The sequence below is a fragment of the Xiphophorus couchianus genome, chromosome 5 (assembly GCF_001444195.1).
Source record: "Xiphophorus couchianus chromosome 5, X_couchianus-1.0, whole genome shotgun sequence".
Taxonomy (NCBI): Eukaryota; Metazoa; Chordata; class Actinopteri; order Cyprinodontiformes; family Poeciliidae; genus Xiphophorus; species Xiphophorus couchianus.
The window spans coordinates 2,173,042-2,182,898 of NC_040232.1; the positions used below are offsets into that span (position 1 = coordinate 2,173,042).

Genomic DNA, 9,857 nt, shown 5'->3' on the forward strand with positions numbered 1-9,857 from the left:
TTTCTGGACGACCGCACCTGATTGGACGAAATGAACGTTTGTCATTTAACTTTCTTTATTTTTTTAATATGTCTGCCATCTCTGGCATCAACTTTCTTTTATTTATTTCATTTCACCAGTTTGCTTCAAACCCGGGATATCAGGAGACTTGTTAATAAATCAGTGAAACTGGGGGCGTACCCATTACTCTTAGCAGAGAACTTCCTGTTGCATTTCAAAATAAGAGTATCAACATTAACTAACAGTAGGGATTTTACTGAGATGCTCAGAAGTGGGGAGGGTTAAAAGTTGACACTTTACCATTACATTAAAAAAGAAAATGTTAGGATCTGTTGTTCTGTGTTATTATTTTGCGTCTCTTACTTCTTCCTGTTGGTTCTGCCTCTCTCTCTCTCTCTCTCTCTCTCTCTCTCTAACCTGCAGTCAGTTAGCCAATCAGCCCACTTCTTTTGTTCAGCATTCAACCCCAACCCTCCCAGTACTTTAGCACGTCTTTCTCAGTCACTCCTTGCTGGATCCTTTCGTTTCTTCCCCGGTTTCTCTGCTGTCTTCCTGTGTCTCCCTTCTTGCTTTTCCTCGTGGGTCACTTCTGTTCCACTCTGGCTTCCTGTATTTTTGGAAGTTTTGTTCTTTATGTTTTCATAAAATCTGCAACACAACATTACATCTCAAGCCTGGTCGATCTTCAAACACTCAACAAGACAAAAAAATCTGTTTTGGTTACTGAAATAATGTAAAACTGAGTTTTTACCTGAGTTTTTCCTTCACTTAACTTCCCATCAATATGCTTGAATGCAGAACTCAGCTTCTTGTCTTATTGACACTTTCTGACTGGACGGAGGATGTCGATATGAACTGAAGCCATAATGTTGTGCTGCAGGATAGAACAGATATGAGAAACATTCCTGATTAAAAATATTAAGTTTAATGTGAAATAAAAATGTTCTGATTAAGTGAATTTAAAAATTTCATTCACTGTGAACAAAATAGACTAGAAAATAAAGACTAGAAATATATCAGTATGTATAATTTTATCTTTTAATATATATTGAAATAAATAACCAAATCTTCACTCAGGTTTTTAAAAATCTAAACATTCCTATTATTTCATTTGTAAAAATGAGGAGATCTACTTCCTCAGGAGGAAGGTTAAAAAGCTGCAACAGGGGAGACAAATAAATAATTAGAACAATTGCCAAAAACAGCTCTCCTAAAATGTGAAGGAAGGAAAGTGAGGCAGAGAAAATCTGAGAGTTTTAATGCAGCTGGACCATAAGGTGGGAAATAACAGACAGACAGACAGAGCAACATTGTTCTCCATCTCAGAGTGGATGCAGCTCCTCCCTCTGCGCGCGGGGCTTCATTTCGTCAAATCCTTCAACTTGGACCACTTAGGCTCAGTCGCACTTTGGACTCCACCGCATTTGGCTCCAACGCCGCAACTTGCAGCAGTTTCTCTTCCACATCGAGCTCAGAACCTCCCGGAGAGGCAGACAGACTCCCAGCATCCGCTGCATCCTGTTCTTCCCCCAGCGATGGAGACGGAGGTCAGGTTCTGCCCAAAGTGGCACGGCGCGCTCCGGTTCGGGCTCTTCTTCCTCCTGCGCGGCTTGGTCGGCGTCGCCGAGGCTGAGATAACCTGCAGGTCATGCCGGGATGGGAATATGTGGTACGGCGCGCAGGAATTACTGCTGAAGGTTGAAACAAGTGGTCCCGCTGCCGGGGTAATGGGGGAAGTTTTGGGGAGCGGAGACCGGACCGGAAGGGTCCCCTGCGAGCCGGGCCCCGCTGGTTGCGCTCCGGACCGGGGGCAGCAGGCGCAGCTGAGGCGGGAGCGGATTACAGACAGCGGGAAAGTTTCCCAACACAGGGACGGTGTTGGTTCGACTCCACGGCGCTTCAGGAGGGACAGTGGCGGGGATGCAGTCAGCTCAGCCCCGGCAGAGGGAGCGGCGGCGGCGGCGGGGCGCAGAGCGGCGCGCTGGAGCGGAGAGGAGCGCAGAGCGGCCGGCGCGCGGCAGGACGACTTAAAGCTCAACAGCTCCACGTTCGCCCTGACCGGGGACTCATCCCACAACCAGGCCATGGTGCACTGGTCCGGCCAGAACAGCAGCGTAAGTCACACACCTGCTCTGGTTGACGTGCGTGTGCGTGAGAGCGTGTGAGTCCAGCGGAGAAACTCAACTTCTTGAATTAAAATGTCGCGTCTTAGTGAGGACATCAGCTGCCTGACTGATCATTAGTCAGGATGAAATCTGGACGCTTGTGAGCAGCTGATCCCTGAACTCCTGCATGCTGAGCCGAGCTGAGGCTGATGTGAGGATAAAACTGAGGCTGGAGCTGCAGGCGGGATTTTCAGGTCACTGCAGGTTGTGGGAGAGGTGAGGCTTTCATCCGCAGCAGCTTCTCCTCTTCAGAGCCAGAGGCAGCAAAGTTTCTGACGGCCGCTGGACGTCACGTCTGTAGGTCAGAGGTCAAATTCTACCTTTAGGACTATTGTGAGAGCTAGAATCCAAATGAAAAATGAAAGAGATTCCTACCAAAAGCTCTAGTTGATGAACATTTTTGAATTATTGATCAGAATTTTGCTCGGCTTCTCATTTTTTTATTTAGAAATATTCACAGTTAAAAATATTTTTCAGACTTTTTTCTGAAATTTACAGATAAAAAAAATTAATTAGAAATTTAAAATATATTTTTGAATAGTCTCTAAAACAGGAAAACAATTTAAAAAGCTAAAGCTTATGTCTTCTTCAGCGTTCTGTAGTTAATCACATTTTAGTCAAAAACACACATACACACACACACACACACACACACATATATACAGTATATATATAAATGTGTGAATATTTTTAACTCATTAAAATATCTGCAGTTGAGTGATGGTACCAAAGTCATGTTAGGTTCTGGTTTCGAGGCCGAAGCGAAGCCAGGCGTCTGAAGCTGATATAAAATCTCTTCTGTTCTGTTTCCCTCACAGCTTCAGTCTTTTCTCTGCTCTGCTGTGTAAAGCAGGTCAGACGTACAAACTGGCCTTTGTGCTTTATTTTTGTTCCCTCTTCAGAGATGAGAAATGAAGTGAGAGGAGGGAAAAAGTTATGCCTGCTCTGAAACCTTTTTAGGATGACCTTCTCTTCCAAAGGCATCAACTTAATGAGACGAACTGGAATAAAAACAATGTGAGGAAACGAAACCAACTGTGAGACGAATTTATGTCCATCGTTTAAATAAAAGTCTTCTCATTATTTGACTGGACAGAATGACTGTTGAGTAAAGTATACCACTACCAAGCAGATAGTCAACATATGAATAGGAATATCAAATATGCAGAAACAAATATCAATTATACAAAAATATATAGGATGAAAGCTTAAAAATCTTATTTCAAAAATAGCTAAACTATGCATGTTCATAAACAGACAGAAAAAACAATTTCAACTATTTGATTGCAATAATATTTGTACCATTTAAATAACTAATTTGAATGATTGAATGTGAAATTAAAGCTGGTTAATAAAGTAACTCTTTTACTCTGTGAAGGCATAAAATAAGATCTTTTCACAAACTGAGTAGAAATTGTTCCCTGAGTTACACAGAACAATTCCAGAGTATTAAAAATTTAAATGATTTACTTATAAATAATGTAACTACAGTGTACAATCAGAATAAAAAATACTTTGGATTCATTCTGACCTGCAGATTTATGAATCTTTGATTTTCATAAATCGATCCCATTCAGGGATGAGTTGTGATTCTGTGTTGAATTTTCATATCAACTTTGATGCCAAGGTTTAAATTGTCTTTGATTAGTAATGATGAATCAGATAATGTAGCATTGGATCATCTGAGTAGGTTACTGTAACATTTTCCAACATTGTCATTGGTTAAAAAAGGGACTGGGCCAAATTCTCTACCAAGTGGAACATCTTTAATAATCCATAAAACCTCAGAGGAACAAATCTGAACATCTCAATATGTGGGTATTATGTATTTCCCATAAGGCCATTTTGTAGCACAATTAAGTAACAACATTACCTCCAGTTGTTATGAAACTGTTTGCATATCAAACACAACTCCAGAGAAATTTGACTTTGCATCTGATGCCTTAAAATTGGCCACTGTCTCTTTAAGAACCTCCTACACTTTCTGCCACGCCCCCTTCAGCACTTCATCACAGCAATGCTTTTCCATGATGTAATCTACAGCGTTCTTAGGAGTTCAGCAGACTCACCTCCATCAGGTGTTTGGTGATTGCTGCTGCCGCTAGTCTGATGGAGCGCTGTGGGGGCGGAGCTCTGCAGGAAGAGGTAAAGCATGAAGGCGCCTCTGAATGGCTGAAACAGGAAGTCCAAGGATTTGTCAAACATTATTAAATGAGTTAAAGCAACACTCCAGGTATGTTTTTATGAGGAAATTATTCAACAATTTGTTTTGTTAGCTAACAGTTGGACTTTGTGGAGCATGAAATAACTCAGAATTTACTGAAGGACCTTCAACAGTTGAAGTTGAAAAACTAATTAGTCAAATTGTTTTGAATTTGGAGGCAGTGAAATGGGAGAAATCCGCCCGTCTTGTTGCTTCGGTTTTATTGTGAACTAAAAAATAAAATTGCTGCAGCTTCAGAACGAAACTGATTAAACAGTCAACATCACATTTTTCTCTTTTTAGTTCCATCAATATTTTTTCTTGTGCACAAATCTGAAAGCAGCCATACAGTTAGATCTGTTTGGCAAAACAATAATTAGCTGTTGTTCCTCGACTTGGACAGATGAAATAACAGGAAAGACCCGACATGAAGTGTGCGGCTGTAGCTGTAATGGGTAAACAGCCGTGTTGGTATAAACAACGTGGCGCGGCGCTGAAGTGAGAGCGATGCAGATGAGGGCCGCCATGCTCTTAATATTTAACCTCCCAAGCGTTTACAAAGCTCTCGTCTCTGAGCCGACCCACGTCACTGCAAGCCTGTTTGGTCTCATGTAATTATGACTCATGAAAGATTGGCCACAGGAGTGAAATCAGCTGCGTACCGTGAACAGACAGAAACAGAAGCATTGTGAGCAGAAATACGCACCAGAGCTGCTGAATGGAGAATTCTGCTTTCAGTAAATCACAGCAATATGACAATTTAATAGGATTTGGCCTGTCAGCCCTGCTCTGCCTTTTTTATCTTCATTTATGTTTGGCTAGGAGTGCTGTTTTAAAATGCTGTTGCTTTTCGCTCTCCACAGCTTATTCAAGGTATGTCATGTGTTTACAATCAGAGTTTTATGCTCTAAGTCACAGCTGTTGTATTTAAAGAGCATGTTAATAATTTTATTTCTTTTGTTTAATGGTGCTTGCGTTCTCTGTGACGTCGGTAAAGTGTGACACGGTGCAGAGGAACAATCCAGGATCTGCCATGAACCCGTTGTGTTGCCGTGTAGGTGGACAGCGCAGCGTCGCAGGACGGAGAGGAAACATCCAGAGATTACGACCCGGTTCTGCAGAATGTGTTTCTAGAATCAAGAAGACTCGTTAATTGTCAGATCTGAGCCGTTTGGTGAATCTTTTTAAATCAGAGAAAAGATGGAAAATAGTGTGATTTACTGCAGAAGTGTTGTCAGGTAACAGATTCATACAGTTTTGCAGTGAGAACTTATAAAATTGGTTTATTTATTTATACAGTGGCGGTCAGAAGTTTACATACACTCATCAGTGGCATCTGTTTTCTCAGACGTGGCTCTGAACAGGTTTCTGGGTTCGTTCTGCCTGGTTGTTTGACTCTCCAAACATAAATCTGCTCCAAGATGCCAAATAACGCAGTTTTTGTCTCTTCAGCCATTTGTGACTGGCCATGAGAACCAGGTCTCTCAGAAGTGTTTTCAGTTATTTACAGATTAGGAGAGTTTGGATTCTAAACTTTTTAATGATGTCAAACACAGAATTACAAAACTATTTAAAGACCAGTTGAATGTTGGGACTCTGCAAACAAGATTAGTGAGAAAACAGACCTTAAAGTTTCCAAAGAATTCTCCCTGATGTTCATGTACGTTACATCGCATTAATCCCAGCATCCACTGTCAACTGGTTGGACTGGGAAGATGTTCGGCTGCCAGTTTCAGCTTCAGGGTGATCATATTGGGGGCTAAATATGACTTCATCAGGCATCGCTGCAGCAGATTCTACTTTAAAACAAGTTCTAGTTCTATTTTGTTCCTGAATATCCTAACCAGGAAGTGTATGGAAATATTTACCTCCTTTAAAGCCTAAATCAGACAAAAAACAGGCAAATGCAACCAAAACTGTTAATCAGAACAAAAATAAAACAGATTTCCAACAAAAGCAACTCTTGGATCTCCACTACATTAAATGTGGCAGAAAAGCAGAATAGAGCAACCAGAGGAGCGCCACTGAGTCCAGTGATGTTCGCGGCTTGTGGAGCCCAGCAGCTTCCTGTGCTGCTTTTACTCCTCATAGTTTAAAATAAGCAGCATGAAAGCTGGAAATGGTAACCAAAAAAATACAAAATTTTGTCTTTTTCCTGCTGATGAAACAGAGAGAGAGAAACGAGGCTAATGGAACAAATATCTGCTGCCTTCATGTTCCTGGCAGGAGCGTCGTGGAAAAAAAGGTTACAGGTAAAGAGCACTCTCATCCAGGGAGCTGTGGCATATTGCTCAGATGGATGTAAGACATGCAGGGGACCGCATTATTTACATTATGAAATGTCAGGCATTAAGTACTTCAGCCTGTCACTCAGAAGGATTGGGACTGACATATCGTCTGTCAGGAGAAGTTTCAGCTCCTGCAGACATGCAGCAACCTGCACTGGAAGGAGTCCGATAGAAGCAATTAGAAGCAGAGATATCAGAAAATGATGCTCAGTGGCAGCAGCGCGGCGCCTGGATTTCTAATGCACAAACACGCAAAATATCAAAAGAGTTTGTGACAGATTAATGAGGTGTCGGTCACATGACAGCCTGCGAAGGGGTGCGAGGAACTCACTCACATATGCTGCCTCAGTCACAGTCTCACACGTCTCTCTACTCTGGTGAGGGAATCTATATTTGCATCCCCACAACCATGGCAACAGCCCGCTTCCTCCAAACCCCAGTTTTTTGTTCAGTTTTATCACCGCTCTGGGAAAAGTGATCATAATCCGTTCTTTAGCTGACTGTAGCGGCTGAGTTCAGTTTGTCTGAACGGAGATAAAACTGATTTACATTACAATGAATCCAAGTATTAACAGGAAAGTTTCACTGAGAAGCTGCTATAAAAAGATCATATTCCTTAGAAAAATATTTTTTATATGTCATTTTATTAAGCTGTGCATATTTATCAAATTTTTCACAATTTTTTAGTTGATTTATTTCTAGCAGGTTTTTACCCTCAGTAGGTTCAGAAAGCCGAGTCATGTGACAGAGATGCAGCAAAGGATTGTGGGGAATCTAACTGAAGCAGAGAAGCAGTGGTTTAGTCAGAGGTGTGGTCATTTTTAAAATATATATATAATATTGGTTATCGGCCATAACAGAATTATTAAAAACAGATATGAATGGCCACATTTTGTCTGTGGTGAATCTGTATTATTAATGTATATTTGGTGTCTGAAGTGTTAAAATATGCAGTTTTAAGTGTTTGCATGCAGCTGTGGTCCCAAACCCCTGCAGGGAAGTCTGGCTGCTCAAACGTAAAATGTTTGAACTAGAAGTTTGAATCATTTTTGTGCTGCGTTTTACACACGGCTCGTTTCAGCCTGATGTATTTTCTCCACTGTCGCCTTGTACTTGCTGAGGATCAGGGATTGGTGCAAAGTGACTGACCCAGTAAAATGAGCTGCTCTGATAGTTCAACCAGCTGAGTCCTGAATCTGACTGCGTGTTTTATTCGGTTTGGGTTTGATTTAAATCTGACCACATTTTGATGAAGCTCAATGAGTCAGAATATGTTTTAATGGTACTTGTGCAGCACTAAGTCTGAGGACTCTGAAGCGCTTCACACTCCAATCAGTCACACACACATTCACACACTGATGGCAGTGAGCTACATCGTAGCCACAGCTGCCCGGGGCAGCCTGACAGAGTGAGGCTACCATCCCATCTGGTCCGGTAACCTGCAGGCTGCCGGTTCAAAGCCTCCTGAGCTGCTGCTGCTCCTGCAACTGCCAGGGCAGAAACTTCATCAGCATCAAGTAGCTTTCTGCCTGAGTGGATCTGGTTTTGAGGTTTTGTAAAGGGACTGCAGATGACCAGTTAATCTGGTTTGACATCATGGCTAAAATCAAGATCTATTTGGTGTTAAAGTCAGAGTCTAGTTGATGTCTGAATTGAGTTTTGCTGTTTAATAGAGCACTGCACTGTTTCTATTTTAGCTTGAATAAGTAATAACATCAGCTCAATCTGATCTTTACTCTGCTACAAGCTGCACCCATTAAACAGCAGAGCCTCCTAAACATCTATTTCCTTTTGTTTTTGCACATTTATTACAGATTGTTTGTCATTTTGTCATCATCTGTAACGAGTTTTACTGTCACTGAGGCGACTTTACTGCCGCAGCATAAACTATATCCAAACTATTGGATATAGTTTTTCCATATCCAATAGCAAATATCCAATTTCCAATATCACACCTAAACTATAATCAGGTTTTAAAACCAGCAAATTAAGTTCAGTCACTGTAAATTTGGCTATTTATGGAAATCAATATCGTCTTTGTCTGAACTTTATATGACCTTTTCTAGTCATGTTAAACCAGGGGTCTCAAACTCCAGTCCTGGAGGGCTGCAGTCCTGCAGGTTTTAGATGAGCCACAGCTACAAAACACAGGAATGAAACGGCTTCATCACCTCCTCCTGGTGTGGATCAGTTCTCCACAGCCTTAACGACCTGATTATTCTGTTCAGGTGCTGCAGCAGAGGCTCATCTAAAAGTTCCAGGACTGCGGCCCTCCAGGACTGGAGTTTGAGACCCCTGTGTTAAATGAATCAGAACAAATCAATATGTCAGTTTGATGGGAAATTGGAAAAAAAAAGTCTTAGTTAATGGATTTTTTTGAACCAACCAGCTGATTGAACCTGAATGATCATTTAGACCCAAACTAGGAGGTGGAAACATGACAGCAGCAGAACTCTGGAAGAACTGATTACATTTGCACAAAGTTATTCAATATTTGTTTGTAGGGATGTTTTTATGATCCATCATTTCTCTCATGAATTCTGTGCCTCACAGGATGAATCTGTCATGGCTGCACTTTGTTTCTGGACCCGTTTGTTGTGTTTCTGGACACAAATGAGTCCATCGAGGAGGTTTGAGGAAAGTTGGGTCCATCCTGCCTCCTACAGGAGAGATGAGAGGCAAACCGGGTGCTGAGCGGAGAATACTGTCTCCATCCAGACTTAGAAAGGTCCAGAAGAGCCTCTGAGGACAGAAATGTTTTATTTTCTTCCTGGACCCGTCAGCCAGATCTCTGTGTTAATGAGTTCATCTGGATAGAAACTGTTTCCCCGTGTGGAGCTGAAGTGAAATGTGCTCATAACTTTAAGCCTTTTTGTTGTCATTTATGAAATGGAGAAGATCCAAATGCAGAGTCACACTCAGGAGCCACACCGGTAGAAACCAGCAGGTACCTGAGATCATTTGAAATGCAGAGCAGGAAGTGTTTCCCAGCAGGAAATCCAGAAACATGAGCTCAGACAAAAAGACTGCAGAGAACCGAGAACAATCAGTTCTTAGATAATGATTACAGCCGAGAAAACCAGCAGCAGTTTCAGCTGCTTTAATATTACACATTAACACAAGAATAGGAAGAAATATGACGCAGAAGAGGGCAGGTTCAGAACAGACGCGCAAGTCAAGCAGCGTAGAACACAGAGGAGA

General features: G+C 41.8%; 1 protein-coding gene across 6 annotated transcripts in view; it reads left to right on the forward strand.

Annotated features, from left to right (window-relative positions):
• Window positions 1–1,268: 1,268 nt before the first annotated feature.
• sorcs1 (sortilin-related VPS10 domain containing receptor 1) overlaps window positions 1,269–9,857 on the forward strand; it is a 153,166-nt gene continuing 144,577 nt past the window's right edge. For 2 of the 6 annotated variants that reach the window (XM_028018022.1, XM_028018023.1), the window contains exon 1: window positions 1,269–2,114. In XM_028018022.1, coding sequence (XP_027873823.1) covers window positions 1,332–2,114 — 783 coding nt within the window. In that variant the 5' untranslated portion in view covers window positions 1,269–1,331. The remainder of the gene's footprint in view (window positions 2,115–9,857) is intronic. The other 4 variants (XR_003595551.1, XM_028018020.1, XM_028018021.1 and 1 more) reach the window with 3 other exon arrangements.